Source organism: Mauremys mutica, chromosome 1 (assembly GCF_020497125.1).
Source record: "Mauremys mutica isolate MM-2020 ecotype Southern chromosome 1, ASM2049712v1, whole genome shotgun sequence".
Taxonomy (NCBI): domain Eukaryota; kingdom Metazoa; phylum Chordata; order Testudines; family Geoemydidae; genus Mauremys; species Mauremys mutica.
In genome coordinates this window covers 351,417,579-351,434,719 of record NC_059072.1, presented here as the reverse complement: position 1 = coordinate 351,434,719, position 17,141 = coordinate 351,417,579, and the positions used below count along the sequence as shown (strand labels likewise).

Genomic DNA, 17,141 nt, shown 5'->3' with positions numbered 1-17,141 from the left:
AATGCCACCATGACTGAGGAGTCGATGCAGCAGGGAATGGCTTTAGTTGTAGAAAATAACAATTTCCATTATGTGTTTCTCTTTAAAAAAAAAAAAAAAAAAAAAAAAAAAGTGCCGATTTTTGTCAGTTTAGGATCTAAGCTTTTTAGAGCAAGGACTGTCTGTGATGTGTGTCTATAGAGCTCAGTGTGCGGCTGATCTCAGTTGAGGCCTCTAAGCACTACTGTAATGTACTACTAAAAACAACCTATTCTCCCCAGGGAAAATTAAAAAAAAAAACCAAACAAACAAACCCCCCCCACAAACTTTAGCCAAAATTTGACCTGACAGTTTCCCTTTACATTTTCATCATGAGTAAATTTAATTTTCCTTTGCTTGAAAGTGATCAAAGAGGAATATACCTGGTCTGCAATTAACAACTTTGGTTTAGTTTCCACACAATCAGAGCCTCAGCAAATGACAGACTAACCAGAAACAAAAATTGCTACAATGTATGTCGTGTGTATCTCTCTAAAGAAATGTGTGCTAATTGCACTCCCTAAAGTCTTCATAAAATGTTGCTGCTGTATTTGCAAACAAACTTTTTTTTTTTTCCTTGGGAAGGCTGACTGGCAATCAGTTCACTTATTCAACAGTAAGAAATGTTTAAGCATTGGCAGATGATGCATCTTTAAAGTCAAGGTTGACAGGCTGTGTGGGTTTTTCTAGTGTGCGTTGAATAATTATTTTCTCTTGTTTCTAGTTTTATTTCTGTGTGTAATGCTAACCCGCAGAAGTTTGAATCATTCATAGGCTGCATTCTCCACGTCAGAGCTGCAGATGTCACGGGAGCAGTGACTGTAAGGGTACAGTCTTTCAGCTTCTCTCAGAATCATTTCTAATTGCAGGGGGAGTAAATATTGAAGAGATGATCTCAGACAAAGCACAAAATCCTTGGATAGATGGTAAAATTTCCACACCGTGTTTATCAGCCTGACTTCCGTTAGTCAGAAGGTCCCTTGTTGTTTCTGTTACTCGTCAGCCTTGTAGATCTTTTTCCTCATGGACTTCTGTTTGTTACCTAGCGACGTACACAGGGGAGAGGTGGGAGTATTTATGCTGATAACATTGTATTGGAATTCAAATCAAAAACACATTTTAGTGTTTAATTTTTACATCGGATTTCTTGGCATATGTGTTTGGGTTTTTTTTTTTTTGTGAATATGCAGTTGGAAATGAATCAATAGCCTTTCAGGTGCCAAATTTGCAGTTGGATCCACAGAGACGCATTGCAGTTAGTTAGTTCCCAACAGGTGCAGGGGTCTGCCCATATGGATTTGATTTCAGGATTGGGGTCTAGAACGCCCCTTGGCATGGCCAGCGAGCCTTCCGAATGCAGAATGATGACAGGATGCTCCAGAAGACTGGCGGATGTTGTTTAAAAACAGATAGTAAATTTGATACGCTGCTCCCTGCACTAGCTGTCAGACTCTTGGGTGGAATTGAAAGGTCCAAGTCACCACTGCCTATTCACAGCCCAAACTTGCTACCTTCTAGTTCCCATGTGGACACATTTCTAGTCTACCACACAAACTTTGGTTGTTGCAAGTGCTGGAACTTATTAACACCAGGATGAACTAGAGGCAGGGTATTCTTGGTAGCCGGCCCAGACCATGGAGCTAGTTGGAAATGTAGAATGACCTTGGCTGCATTGAGTAGTGAAAAGTTCTTTTGTATCCAATTCCTTTCCATTCACAAGACTGTGAAACCTGGGACTCTTAGCGTAGCTGTTTGTACAAGTGTAGGGTAGTGTCTTGTCTTTATACTTCTAATATCCCGGTTGAAACCATTTAACATACACCCAGATACCACGTCAATGGAATGCAATAAAAAACTTCATCGATGCCTTTAGAAATCTGTAGATTGCCACTTGTTAACCATGCTCAAAAGCTTGTACATTTAATAGCTTTAGCAATATCAGACATTGTCTTTTAGTACTTAAGGGAAGCGTGCCAATTTTGATCTGTTCGTATTCTTCCAAAGCTAGGACAGATGGATTCATGAAGCCTGAACAAACTGGCTCCAAACATAAAGGTTCATAAAAAAACCCGTTATGCATCCACCCACCTGTGCCCCACTATATGACTCCCTCAAAGTAGAAGGAAATAAGAGGAAGGTGCTGGGTTGATCGTTCGAGGGCTTAACTGACTTTCCAGACTGTTCACCTTTTACCCAGTATCATTGTTTCAAGGTGAGGTAGAGGGCTGTATCCCATATCCCAGGCTGGATACCCTTTCTCTTCATTCGCTCCTGTTTGTCCCCTCCCGTCTAAACTGCCTCTTGACCTGCCTACCCAGTGCCGTGCTGACACAACAGTCAGGAGCTGATGATTCAACGTTCTGCTCTTCCCTCCCCCACCCCCGCCCCAATGCAATCAAGGAGCCAAGAAAGTACTACCAGCTGAAATGGCAATTGGATACAGCACCCAAGGTAACACTCACTCGAGCCAAATGAATACATGCGCCTAGGATACATGCTGCACCACATCTCTTTGTTTGCAAAATGCGGGGCTCCTGGGGGCATGCAATTGATCAGGTGGGTATTTGAATTTCATGCTGGATGAAAGGGAGAGGAACGACTGACCTGGAGAAAGAAATACTCTATCTTATCTACCGAGCAGCTACGGTTTGGGTAGATAATAATTGGAGATATACCAATCTCCTAGAACTGGAAGGGACCTTGAAAGGTCATCAAGTCCAGCCCCCTGCCTTCACTAGCAGGGCCAAGTACTGATTTTTGCCCCAGATCCCTAAGTGGCCCCCTCCAGGATTGAACTCACAACCCTGAGTTTAGCAGGCCAATGCTCAAACCACGTCTCCATCCTGACCTGGTGGAGCTCATTAACGGGTGAGAAGAGCAGTTCTTTGCCCATTGAATCCTAAATTCCTCTGGGGAGATTTTCAGTCTAATCACCAACTAGACTGGCACTCGAGAGACCTGGATTCTAGTCCCACTGCTACTGACCTGGTGTGCAACCTTGGGGATGTCACTTTGCCTCCTTTTCCCTTCCCTCTCTGTCCGTCTTGTTCATTTAGATTGTAAGGTCTTTTGGGCGGGGACTGTCTCTCTGGCTGTCGTTGTACATCACCTAGCACAATGGGGCCCGAATCTCAGCTCGACTCCCTGGGTGCCACAGTAATTATGGAGACACCAACTGAGGCTTGCGTTAAGGTTGAATTGGATTCCCATTTTAAAGCAGAGACCTGGGCCAAATTGAAACCAGTGACTTACAGGAGGAACTGTTCCACCTGTCATTGTCATCCAGCGACCACGGCCACAGAGGAAAGCCAAGGGCCAATACTAGGAATGGAAGCAAAGCTGGGTTGTTTTTACTCTTTCTGAAGGGCAGCCATGGTTTCAGGGCATCTGCTGCCTTGTGATCAATGGGATCTCTGTTGAAAGGCATCTTCATGCGCCGACTTCCCACAATCTGGTGTGTGCGTGGGACGGTGGTGTTGGGAGCAGCCTGCCACAAGTCTCTCTCAAGGCGTTGAATAGCAGGAAAGAATGGCCAGCTGCCAATGGCTTCCAAATGGAAAAAAACGGAGCACATGGTCTCATGTTCGTGGAACAGCATGTACAAATTTGCAGGTAAAATAGTCTGTATTTTTTCCCGTGTCAGACAGCTGGGGTGAAATGATGATCGACTTTAGAATGGTATCGGTCAGGGATCAGGTTTGTTTTTATAATAGATTCTGGGAGAGTACGAGCCAAGTTCTGCCCACTCCTGACCCACAACGAGACTGCCACTCTCAGTAGATCATGCCAGCCTCCACAATAGGGTCACCCCTCTCCTTTCTTAGGCACTTTGATCAGCAGTGAAATAGTTAGGTGAGGGGATTGCACTATCACAGAATCACAGAATTCAAGATCAGAAGGGACCATTATGATCATCTAGTCCGACCCCCTGCAAGATGCAGGCCACATAAGCTGATCCCCCCCACTCCTTTAGCAAGCGACCCCTGCCCCATGCTTCGGAGGAAGGCGAAAAACCTCCAGGGCCACAGCCAATCTACCCTGGAGGAAAATTCCTTCCTGACCCCAAATATGGCGGTCAGCTGAACCCCGAGCATGCGGGCAAGACTCTCCAGCCATACCCTCTGGAAAAAGGTTAAGAATATCATATCATTGACCCATTGTACTATTTACCAGTGTGGCACTTAATTAACCTATTGACTATGCCCGGTATCCTATCATACCATCTCCTCCATAAACTTATCTAGCTTAATCTTAAAGTCATGGAGGTCCTTCGCCCCCACTGTTTCCCTCGGTAGGCTGTTCCAGTATTGCACTCCCCTGATAGTTAGAAACCTTCGTCTAATTTCAAGCCTAAATTTCCTGACTGACAATTTATACCCGTTTGTCCTCGTGTCCACATTAGCACTGAGCTGAAATAATTCCTCTCCTTCCCTGGTATTTATCCCTCTGATATATTTAAAGAGTGCAATCATATCTCCTCTTATCCTTCTTTTGGTTAGGGAAAACAAACCGAGCTCCTCAAGTCTCCTTTCATACGACAGGCCTTCCATTCCTCGGATCATTCTAGTGGCCCTTCTTTGTACCTGTTCCAGTTTGAATTCATCCTTCTTAAACATGGGAGACCAAAACTGCACACAATACTCCAGATGAGGTCTCACCAACGCCTTATATAACGGGACTAGCACCTCCTTATCCCTACTAGAAATACCTCGCCTAATGCATCCCAAGACCGCATTAGCTTTTTTAACGGCCACATCACATTGCCTGCTCATAGTCATCCTACGATCAACCAGGACTCCTAGGTCCTTCTCCTCCTCCGTTACTTGCAACTGGTGCGTCCCTAGCTTATAACTAAAATTCTTGTTAGTCATCCCTAAATGCATAACCTTACACTTCTCACTATTGAATTTCATCCTGTTACTAATACTCCAGTTTACAAGGTCATCCAAATCTCCCTGGAGGATATCCCGATCCTTTTCCGAATTGGCAATACCTCCCAACTTGGTGTCGTCTGCAAACTTTATCAGCCCACTCCTACTCTTGGTTCCCAGGTCAGCAATAAATAGATTGAATAAAATCGGACCCAAAACCGAACCTTGAGGAACTCCACTGGTAACCCCCCTCCAACCCAACAGTTCCCCCTTCAATACGACCCTCTGCAGTCTCCCCTTTAACCAGCTCCTTATCCACCTCTGGATTTTCATTTCAATCCCCATCTTTTCCAATTTAACCAGTAATTCCTCATGCGGTACCGTATCAAACGCCTTACTGAAATCCAGATATATTAGATCCACCGCATTTCCCTTGTCTAAAAAATCTGTTACTTTCTCAAAGATGGAGATCAGGTTGGTTTGGCACGATCTACCTTTCGTAAATCCATGCTGTAAACTATCCCAGTTGCCATCGGCCTCCTGCTCCGTAACCACTCTCTCTTTTAAAATTTTATCCATGACTTTGCATACTACAGATGTTAAACTAACAGGCCTGTAGTTACCCGGGTCACTTTTTTTCCCCTTCTTGAATACTACTACGCTACAGAGTTTAAATGACCTTGAAATGAACTAGGAGTGGCAGCGGATTCTCCTTAGAACAGCGGTTTTCAAACTGGGGGTCAGGAGGTTATTACATGAGGGGTCGCGAGCTGTCAACCTCCAGCCCAAACCTCACTTTGCCTCCAGCATTTATAATGGTGTTAAATATATAAAAAAGTGTTTTTAATTTATAAGGGGGGTCACGCTCAGAGACTTGCTATGTGAAAGGGGTCACCAGTACAAAAGTTTGAGAGCCACTGTTTAGAATGATTGTTTGAAGGCTCGGGGGGCTGTCTACACGAGTCTCTGCCCTACAATTTCCACAGGTGCAGCTCTACTGGTGATAGCAACCCTGCAGCCTAGCATGGTGGCAACTTCACTAGTGTTCCCACCACTGCTGCCGCTGGAGGTACCACAGGGGTGATAAGCTCTTGAGACAATGGCCAGTGTTGCCAGCGCTGTGCAGACATGAGTGGCTGAATGGTTTTTCTTTGCAGTCCCAAAGACTAGAGGCTAAACTTCTTTTGAAAAAGGCCTGAGCTGTGCTGTATAAAGGAAGAACATTGGTTCACCAATCCACCACTGGATTGGTAGTTTAACACCCGATCTAATGTAGCTTTCAATAAAGGGCAAAGGATAAGAGGTAATCTATTGTGCATCACTCAAAAGTTGTCTAGATGTGTGCTTTAAATCCAGATCTAAGTTTTGCAAATGGCCCCTAATATTCTGAAGCTTTGGGCATGCTTACATTTTGCAGTTGAGGCCCATCACTAGTACAAATGTACTATTTGAGTCTTGTGTGTTGCTTTAAATCAACCATTAGTGCAATAGAAATTCGTGAGGTGGGGTGTGTGTGTTGGGGGGTACTCTTGGGTTTTAATTGTCTAGGAAAGAAAAAATGTATAAGACTGAAGAACACAGTCAAGATATGCCAGCTGTGTGTTCATTGCAGAAAGAAGCACCTCTCACTGCATGTTAAATTACAAGGGTTGTAGATTGTGACTCTTGTTCTGCTGTGCTTGAGAATTCAGTTGAATTCCTGTCATCAGGACAGCTCCTCCTTCTAACTTTGCATATTACTACAGGAGGGAGTTGGGATTTTTCCATCAAGGGGAAGGAATCTTCTGAAGGCAAAATTGCAGGGTGCTATTGAACCTTTGTGGCTGGATCAGAGGGTGCTGTTACTGAGGTGGGGCATTTAAGGCATTTTGCAATTGTATCTTCTCTTGCACTTAAGGATGTGCATGAATAGGAATTAATATGGTGCTGTTATCAGCTCTGTTTCAGAACATGTAAATCATGGACATTCGCATGATGTGCAAGTTGCTTCAAGACATCAGTGGTCCTGAATCCTGGTGAGACACGGTCATGAACCCTGCTACTAGTAGCAGTGGTGGTGTACAATGCCCAGCTAGTTGGAGAGTGGGTGGGAGAAGTGAGGTGAATGGGCTACTGTTCTAGATAGGCTCTTGTACTACGGTGATGAGCTGAGTGCCTTCCACTAGTGCACACACTGATGTGACTAACCTCATAGAATTATAGAAATGTAGGACTGGCAGGGACCTCGAGAGGTCATCTAGTCCCGTCCCCGGCACTCAAAGTAGGACTATGTAATAGCTAGACCATTCCTGACCAGTGTTTGTCTAACCTGTTCTTAAAAACCTCCAATGACAGAAATCCACAACCTCTGTGGGCAATTTATTACAGTGCTTAATGACACTGACAGTTAGGAGTTTTTCCTAATGTCCAACCTAAACCACCCTTGCTGCAATTTACTTGCCTATTGCTTCTTCTCATAAGGTTAATTCTCAGAGGTTATTGCTTCATTCTCAGGGGTTAACAAGAATAATTTTTCATTCTCCTCCTTGTAACAACCTTTTATGTACTTGAAAACTGTTGTGTCCTCCCTCAATCTTCTTTTCTTCAGACTAAACAGACCCAATTTTTCAATCTTCCCTCATAGGTCATGTTTTCTAGACCTTTAATCATTTTTGTTGCTCTCCTCTGGACTTTCTTCAATTTGCTCACATCTTTCCTGTAGTGGGGTGCCCAGAACTGGACGCAATACTCCAGTTGAGGCCTAATCAGCGTGGAGTAGAGTGGAAGAATTACTTCTCGTGTCTTGCTTACAACGCTCCTGCTAACACATCCCAGAATTATGTTCATTTTTTTCCCCAACAGTGTTATGCTGAATCATTTAATTTGTGATCCACTATGGCCCCCAGATCCCTTTCCACAGTATTCCTTCCCAGGCAGTCATTTTCCTTTTTGTGTGTGCAGTTGATTGCTCCTTCCTAAGTGGAGTACTTTGGATTTGTCCTTATTGAATTTCATCCTATTTACTTCAGACCATTTCTCCAGTTTGTCCAGATCATTTTGAATTTTAATCCTATCCTCCAAACACTTGCAGCCTCGCCCATCTTGGTATTGTCCGCAAATCTAATAAGTGTGCTCTCTATGCCATTATCTAAATCATAAATGAAGATATTGAACAGAACCAGACCCAGGATCAATCCCTGAGGGACCCCACTTGATCTGCCCTTCCAGCTTGACTGGACCTCTGATAACTAAGGCTAAGATTTTTGTCAGATATTTTTAGTAAAAGTCACGGACAATAAAGTTTATCGTCCGTGACATTTACTAAAAATATCCATCACAAAATGGGGAGCTGTGGGGGGCCTGGCTCGGAGCTCTGGGGGCCCCATCACCCAGTGGGGCTTGGAGCTCCAGGGTCCCTTTACCCTATGGCTCTGAGCTATGGGGTACCCCACTGCCAGAGGCTGGGAGCTGTGGGGGCCAGCCAGGAGCTGTGGGGGCCCCCCTCGCCCATAGGCACTCGGAGCCTCCCAGCCCTGCGGCGGCGAGGAGCTGCACGGTACCCCGTGCTTGCAGTAGGTTGGAGCTGCGGGGAGTTCCAGGGTCCCCCCTGCCACCCACGGGGCCCCGCTACCTTGGGTAGCGTGGGTATCCTGCAGCTCCTGGCTGCCCCAGATGGCGGCAGGACCCTGCAGCTTCTAGCGCCTATGAGCTGAACTCATGGAGGTCTTCAGAAGTCACAAATTCTGTGACTTCCGCTACCTCCATGATAAAATCGTAGCCTTATTGATAACTATTGACTCCAAAGCACCTCATGGAACTAGATCCTAAAAGGCCCAAAGACCTATCCCAGCATGTACTGGTCTCCATTGCTTGAGAATAGCCTCTTAAGAGGGTGGGAGGAGTTCCTGGGACAATATGTTCCTATAATGGAAATGGATATAAAGCCTGTGTGCATGGGTATTTTGATATGGGAATTTTTTTGAAGTGTCCTCCAGTCAGAAAATGCCACTATGAGCAAGAAAGATCCCACCACAGAATAGCCTCATGGCTAGAGCAGGCACCTGGGATGTGAGACCCCCCAGCTTCAAGTCCTGCCTGCTTTCGAGCAGCCAGTTTTAACCTGGATCTCCCACATGGCAGGTGAGCGCCCTAGCCATGAGGCTATTTGCTATTGGGGGCTCGGCTGGAGGGAGGGGGCACCCCGGTTTTTGTGAAATTCTGAAAGGTCTCCTTTTTGTTCCGCATCAGAATGAAAACAATTTCTGAAACCTCCCTGTTTCACCAACTGGAAATTATTTTCCAGCCTGTGCTACCCGTGGCCCTGCACATGTCACTTGCCTTGGATTGCAAGCTCTTTGGAGCAAAGAAAATGTATTTTGTGTGTCTCTTGAATGGCATCTAATGCTATGGGGCCTTGATCCTGGTTTGAGGTGTCTTGGTGCCAAATGTATGGGAGTGCCTGTGCACAGCATGTGGGACGTGTTCCAAACCTTTCAGATGGGCCAGTCCCTTCTCAAGGAAGGTCTTGTTTAAGGACAGGCAGACATGTGGAGACACATTTAGAGGAAGGAGAACAGGCAGCTTGTACCCAAAACAACATTTTGCATGCAGCACAGCAGGAGGCAGCCTGTAAGAAGGGGTTAAATTCGGCCAAAGGAGGTGACCTTGTGGATGAGCTCACAGAGTGCAGTACCAGGCTTGGATGCCACATGGTAGAAAGCCCAGTGGTGATTGTGAGAGCTGGTGACAAATGGACAAGAAATAACCCTTGTGTCCAATCTGAAATGGTCTGGACTCTGTGCTCTATCCCTGGGGACACAAAAACCTCTGGCAATCTGGGGTGGGTAGAAACCATTATTTGGGTTGAAGTGGCAGCTACTGCTAGTTCCTGTGTTGTCTGCCTGGATTATGGCACTAAGCAGTTGCTGGGACCTGTAGAGAGAGATTTAATATGGGGATTGAGATGCCAGGTGTATGAAAGAAAAGGAAGGCACAATGCTGAAATGGACTGTGCTAATATGCTGCACTGTGTGTCTAAAGTCTGGCAGGCTTGAAACTCTGGCTGTGTGGCACGGTGTGTAATCCATGGAAGGTGGTAATTTTCCCCAACCTAGGATTAGCCTGACTTTTTAATTAAAAAGCATCAGCATCCTGTTTTCTCCGTGCTATCTTTAACTCTGTGCTATCATGTGAGCAAGGGGGATCCAGTGGATACACTGTACATAGATTTTCAGACAGCCTTTGACAAGGTACCTCACCAAAGGCTCTTAAGCAAAGTAAGCTGTCCTGGGATAAGAGGGAAGGTTCTCTCATGGATTGGTAACTGGCTAAAAGATAGGAAACAAAGGGCAGGAATAAATGGTCAGTTTTCAGAATGGAGAGAGGTAAATACTGGTGTCTCATGGGACTCTGTACTGGGACCAGTCCTATTCAACATATTCATAAATGATCTGGAAAAAGGGGTAAAATAGTGAGGTGGCAACATTTGCAGATGGTACAAAACTACTCACAATAGTCCCAGTGGAAGTCCCAAGCAGACTGCAAAGAACTACAAAAGGATCTCACAAAACTGGGTGACTGGGCAACAAAATGGCAGATGACAGTCAATAAATGTAGAGTAATCCACATTAGAAAACATAATCCCAACTATACATATAAAATGATGGGGTCTAAATTTGCTGTTACCACTCAATAAAGAGATTTTGGAGTCATTGTGGATCGTTCTCTGAAAACATCCACTCAATGTGCAGCGGCCGTCAAAGAAGCGAGAAAGAGATAGATAATAAGACAAGAAAATATCGTATTGCCTCTATATAAATCCATAGTACGCCCACATCTTGAATACTGCGTGCAGATGTGGTCACCCCATCTCAAAAGAGATGTACTGGAATTGGAAAAGGTACAGAAAAGGGCAACAAAACTTATTAGAGGTATGGAACGGCTTCCATATGAGGAAAGATTAATAAAACTGGGATTTTTCAGCTTGGAAAAGAGACGACTAAGGGGGGATATGATGGAGGTCTATAAAATCATGACTGGTTTGGAGAAAGTGAACAAGGAAGTGTTATTTACTCCTCATAACACAAGAACTAGGGATCACCAAATGAAATTAATAGGCAGCAGGTTTCAAACACAAGGAAGTATTTTTTTTCCACACAGCGCACAGTCAAATTTTGGAACTCCTAGCCAGACGATGTTGTGAACACCAAGACTATAACTGGGTTCAAAATAGAACTAGATAAGCTCATGGAGGATAGGTCCATCAATGGCTGTTAGCCAGGATGGGCAGGGATGGTGTCCCTAGCCTCTGTTTGCCAGAAGCTGGGAATGAGCGACGGGGGATGCATCACTTGGTGATTACCTGTTCTGTTCATTCCCTCTGGGGCATCAGGCATTGGCCACTGTCGGAAGACAGGATACTGGGCTAGATGGGCTTGCTGTCTCCAATACCGGTGGAGGTGCCAAACACTGGACACTCCATTGGAAATATCCAGAACTGAACACATGGGATCCAGGGTGAAAGGAAGCACAGCAGTTACGGGGTGGGGAGCTCTGTAGGTGTAATCCTGCCTGATTGGTCTGGCACTCTGTCCCCTCTGGTGGCACCTAGATCATCTAGAGAAGAGGTCCCTGAACTCTGTGGCATGCCCCCCTTAGGGGGGCACAGAGGAGTGTGTGGGGGGGGGGGCGGGCTGGGCCAGCCTGCCCCAATGAGGGGTGGGGAGGAAGCACCACCCAGCCCTGCTCTGCTCCCAGCTCTGCTCTGGCTGTGGTCCCGGGTCCTGGCCCGGCCCCCAGCCTCAGCTCTGACTGCAGCCGAGTCATGGCTCTTACCCCTATCAATATGCTCTTCCCTCCCCACCTCCCGGGAGCTGCTCCTGGTACCGACTCGGGGGTGTGTGTGTGTGGACATTGGTAAGGGGGGGCATGACCCTGAAAAGTTTGGGGATCACTGATCTAGAGATTGAGTCTACTACACCCTCAGCTATGAGCCATGTGGCTTTTAGCTCCTGGAGCAGACACTCATATGCTAAGCTAAGGTCTCAGGTTCGATCCTACCCGCCAATGACCAGGATCTGTTGGCCTTACGTAAAGATTTACTGTCCACGTAGAAAATACTCAAACATGAGTGAGGGGGGATTGGTACGGGGTGTGGGAAGGGAATGGAGAGCACCACAATTGCTACCACCGAGCAGTAGTTGTGTACAATATGCCAGGTTTCCAAGCATCAGTGTCAATTGTGCAGGCAATAAATCGTAGGTTCCCTTTTGCTAATGCTGATTTTTAATAGTAAAATCCATTGGATAACTAAGGATGTTGGCTACAGATCTCAGCTGAGATGAAAGCAGGCGTATAAATATAAACAGTAGCTTTGTGACATACACGGCATAGAATCAGTGTCGTTAGTTACAGAATGTTTCTCAAGGTATTCAGTGGAACTCGGCAGAACACAATGCCTGAGTTCCCATGGGGGTGTGGGTGGAGGAGGCTAGGAGGGCCAGGGAAAAGTAGCCCTTTAAGTGTGTCACGGTAATGATAGTTGAGTATATGCAACTCTTTGGGCACTTAATGCGTAAATCCTTTTGGGGGAGAGAATGGGTGTGTGTGTGTGTGTGTGTAATGGGAAGGGCCCTCAGCCAGCTGCAGGTCTCAGCAGTACCATTCAAAGCACTGGTTGGAGTGGATTGGGAGGGACATGCAGTGCGCTCCTGAGAACGCTGCCTCTCCGACTCACCAGTGTAGGAAGCAAGAGACCGCTTGAAACCTGAACTTGGCTTGCTTTCCAGACACCACTACATACTTGGGGCCAGATCCTCATCTGTAGTTCCATTTTCAGTCGAGTGACATAGACTTGTACCAGCTGAGGATCTGGACCTTAATATTAAAATGCAAAGAGATTTAATTGTCCAGGCTGTGAGTAGTGCAAAAAGTAAACAATAGTCTTATTGACGTGTCATCACTTCATTCAGTGTAGTGCCAGCACCACAAGTAGACATTTTTCAAATATAAACTTTAATAGAGATGGACAGTTTGCCCAAGATCCTGGCAAAGCTGGGGATACAACCCAGGAGTCCTGACGACCATTCTCCAGTTCTAACTACGAACCACGTTCCGCTTCCATCATTTCCATCCATTTTAAAGGATCTCTGATGTCACACCTTCCCTCTTTTTTCTCTTTTCAGGGTGCTCCCAAGGCTTGATGGATTTCTGATAGCGTGCTACTGAAGAGCTGGAAAGAGCATGGTTAAACACCAACCACTACAGTACTACGAGCCGCAGTTGTGTTTGTCATGCCTGACTGGGATCTATGGCTGCCGTTGGAAACGGTACCAGCGGTCACATGATGACACCACAAAGGTTGGTAAAGGGTTTTCTCCTCCCCTATGCATCCCTTGTTCGTATTAATTTTTTGAATGGATAGCCAGGCATGGAGCACCTGAAGGCTGGCCTTGAATGTGAAATTAGGCTTCAGTTTTTAAAAGTGCTCTCAATAGCGCTGGTGCTATGCAGCCTGGCTGCTTTATGTGTTACTGAAGTGAAGAATAGAGATTACTGGCCCCAATGTCCTTGGGATTTCTTTGAGTTAAAGGCTGCATGCGTTTTTAACAAAAACCATTAGTGTTCCTGACCCTTTGTTGCTGTGGCAGAAGAGGATGCGTGTATCCCCATTTTCAGTCTTCAGGCTTGTGAATTACATGGCCCTTGTCAGCTTGTGTCATGACCTCTCATTTTAATATCTCTGTTCTGCCTTTGCATTTATGAGGAGACTTCCATTCTCTCTCCTTTGTTTAATTTGTTCTGTTTAAGAGCCTATGGCTTCCTGGCTGGCAGATGTTATCTCCCTGGTGAAGCAATTCTGATTGCATAGCCACTGTTGGGGCTGAGGCAGCTAATTGAGCTGCAGTACTGCACCTGGGTTCCCCTTCAAAGCAGTGTGGCCTAGTGGGCAGAGCACTGGACTGGGACTTGAGGGGACCTGGGTTCTGTTCCCAACTCTATCACTGGCCTGCTGGGTGACCTTGGAACAGTCACTTCATCTCTTACTCCTGAGGGCATTCTGCGCCAAAACATTTAAAATTCTGTGCACAATATTTTAAAATTCTGCAGAAGTCCAGGTGCAGGGGACTCTGCAGGGGCTTCCAGGTGAAAGTGGTTGGGTCTCAGTGGAAGGGTGTGGGTGTGGAGGTCTCAGCAGGGCGGTGTGGGTGCTGGGGGAGTGGGGCTTGGTGGAGTGTGGGTCTGGGTGCAGCTAGTGGGGGGTCAGTGGTGTGGGGGTCTGGATGTGGGGGTTCAGGGTTGTCCGGGGGTGAGGCTCATCAGGGTGGGGGGTTGAATGCAGAGAGTTCAGTGGGGGGTGGTCTGGGTGCAGGGGTGGAGGTCTGGAGGCAGGGGATCTGGGTGCCGGGCGGATCCTGATGTAGAGGTTGAGGTTCAGTGGGGTGGGGTTCAAGTATAGAGGGCTGGGGCGGGGGTTCTGGTGTACGGGGTGAGGCTTGGCAGGGATATTTGGGTATGTGCGTGCACAGATGCATGGGGGTTGGGCGGATGGGGGAGCAGCTCCCTGTACAGTGACCCCTCCCCCCACAGTTCAGGAGTGATGAGGGCAGGAAGCTGGAGAGGATGCTGAGCTTCCTGCAGCTGGGGGAGGTTTCTGGGTGTGGGACTTGCATCTGATCCCGGCTCAGGGTAGGAGCCACTGGCTGGGGTGTCTCCAGCCCTGCAGTGATTTACCTCTCCTCTGCCTGCTCCGGGTGCCTGAAACAATGTACCTGTGCAGCTAGGGAGTGGTACCTGACTGCTCTGGCAGCTTCCCTTTGCTTCCCTGTCAAAGTCATTTTTCTGCGGGGAACATGAATTCTGTGCACGGGCAGTGCCAATTCCCCCAGGAGTAATTTCTCTCTGCCTCCATTAGTTACCCACTTTGTGCAATGAGGGATGATAATACCAATCTTCTTCATTAAGTTCTTTGAGATCTATTGATAAGAGTGAAATATTCATAAAGTTTTATTTATTATTAGCATCCTCAGTCTTGGGTACTTCAAACCTCGAGTGCATTTTTGCTTCCTGGAGCGGCCAGCTCTGAGATGCATACCACAGGCAGTGCTGAGTTTCTGCAGTTAGGTTGCGGAAGGTGTTGAGTGGTTTCATTGTACTTGGAGGAAAGCAGAACAGTGAGCACTAGCTGGGACTGAACAGGCTATGGAAACCAGACTATTCCCTTGTTACAGAGGGGATTTCCAGCCCTTCCAGGGTGGAGTTGAGGTATTTTGACAGAGGTATATGGTGAAGCTTATACTGCTGCTAGTGCTGCACCTGTTTTATGGCTAAAGAAAATCTCGAACTGTCCATGTGGCACCTTCATGAACACTAAATCCACTTGAAGCAAGACTGTGAAAAGTCTGAATGCTCGTACGTTACAAATGCCTCTTTATTCCAACCCTCTGGACAGCACTAAATATATCTTACTCCTTAGATCAGGTACTGCTGCATCGCTCATTTCACCATTCTACAGTTTCTAGTGCATACTACTTTAAAAACAAATCTACACTGGGCCTAAAAAAAGCTTTGAACACACTGATATGCTCAACTCCTCCCCTCTAGGAGATCTTGTTTGTTTCTCAATGCTCAGAGTTTTGCTGTAGCAACTGTTATTAAAAGCATTTAAAACATGACCAGGAAACAGGGTCAGAATGTTGAGAAATACAGTGTTAAGTAGAACTACTACACCGCACTAAAAGGCTTTTGCCAAAATGCTTGATTGTGAATTGTGTCCAGTGGCGGAGCAGAGTTAAGTTAGCTGTTCACACCCTTTAAGAAGGGCTTTAAAAATAGAGAAACCTATTAGCCAGAACACAAAATATAGTAGCTAAAGATTGGTAGTAAGGATACTGTTCAAGAGAGAGGGGGTACGCGCAGTCCTAATTTTCAAGTGAAACTCACTCTGTCTTGCACTAATCTTGGTTTTGTTGCCATAAATTGTCCTCCACAAGATTGAATCATGAATCTACAGTTATGCTAAAGAAATTTAATACACTGTGTAAAGCTGTTTGCACTGGACTTTTTACGTCCTCCCATGTGGACATCAGCTCTCTGAGAGGTAAGAGAGGAATTGGCAACCTTAACTACACTGCATGGTTCAGCTAATTTTGCTCTGCTTGTCCATACAGAGTCTCAGAGCTTGAAGTAGCGAGCAAGAAGGGAAAGAGTTAGTGAGTTAAACAAAGTTAGGTAGGGCCAGACTAAACTGAGATTCTAAGAGGCCTTATTTGTAGTCTTCCTGAAAATCCTGTACTATTGTAGAAGAAAACAAATAGACAGATGTTAATGCCTAGAATGAAGCATTGTCACAACACTTAAAAATAAATAAAAAGTAGAGGCTGTGTACCTCCCTGCTTTTGATTTGGTTCTTGAGTATTTTTTCCTAGGCTTTGTTCTTGCATCCTCTGTCTGTCCATTCTTCCTCAACTTTCATTCCTCTTCCTGCCATAGGGCATCCATGTGGCACAGAGAACGGATATACCTACCAATGTGTGCACATAAGCAGAGCTGGATTGGAACCTTTTGATTTTCAGCTTCAAAAAGAGACATCTCAGTCACATTAGCAAAAAGAAACCTCCTGCAGGTTGTGGCGGTGAAAGTAGCAGGTACCTTTATCTGCTGGGTGGACCTTTCACCAGAGGGTGATGGGACATAGGCATCCCATATGTCACACCATGCCAAGTTCCTGTCAGAGAGCACTCGAGTATCAGGAATACAGAAATAATTTGGAAGTGGTAATCTGCTGCCTGAAGCATTAGAATAGTTTTTCTTTCGTGCTAGTACCTTACTCTTCAAGTAGCTCCTCCGACTTTAATTGCACCACCTGAGGAGTAGGATGTTACTGACGCTGAGTAGGGGTAGGAGAACCTGTCCCTGAATATTTAAACATACTAAGTAATGACTGAATTTGCCCTAAATCTGTTTAATCACTGAAATTTTGTGCAGGTGGGTGGATGTGAACCAAAGCTCAAATAGTGGCTATTACTTGGGCATTTGCTACTAAGATGATGGTGGTCCAGAGCTAAGCAGTAGTCCTAGTATGGTGAACTCTAACTATTGATTTGTTGTTCTGGGTGCCCAGTCTCCTTGATTCCATGGGCATTTTTGGCAACTAGCCAGGATCCCAAAGCCGTGCACTTAATTAAGGATAGCAATGTACATATGTTAATCATTTCAAAACGATGAACATCCAACCGTGAAATTTCTGTGCCTGTATCCTCATTGCCTGATGAG

At 45.9% G+C, this 17,141-nt stretch overlaps 1 protein-coding gene across 6 annotated transcripts in view; it reads left to right on the top strand.

Moving 5' to 3' along the window:
• The window catches only part of GDPD5 (glycerophosphodiester phosphodiesterase domain containing 5), a 329,762-nt gene that overhangs the window by 106,129 nt on the left and 206,492 nt on the right, over nucleotides 1-17,141 (top strand). For 3 of the 6 annotated variants that reach the window (XM_045021717.1, XM_045021742.1, XR_006580516.1), the window contains one exon: nucleotides 13,052-13,226. In XM_045021717.1, the coding sequence (XP_044877652.1) occupies nucleotides 13,110-13,226 (117 nt within the window). In that variant the 5' untranslated portion in view covers nucleotides 13,052-13,109. Of the gene's footprint in view, nucleotides 1-2,450; nucleotides 2,470-12,311; nucleotides 12,408-13,051; nucleotides 13,227-17,141 lie in introns of those variants that run through there. The other 3 variants (XM_045021737.1, XM_045021726.1, XM_045021732.1) reach the window with 3 other exon arrangements.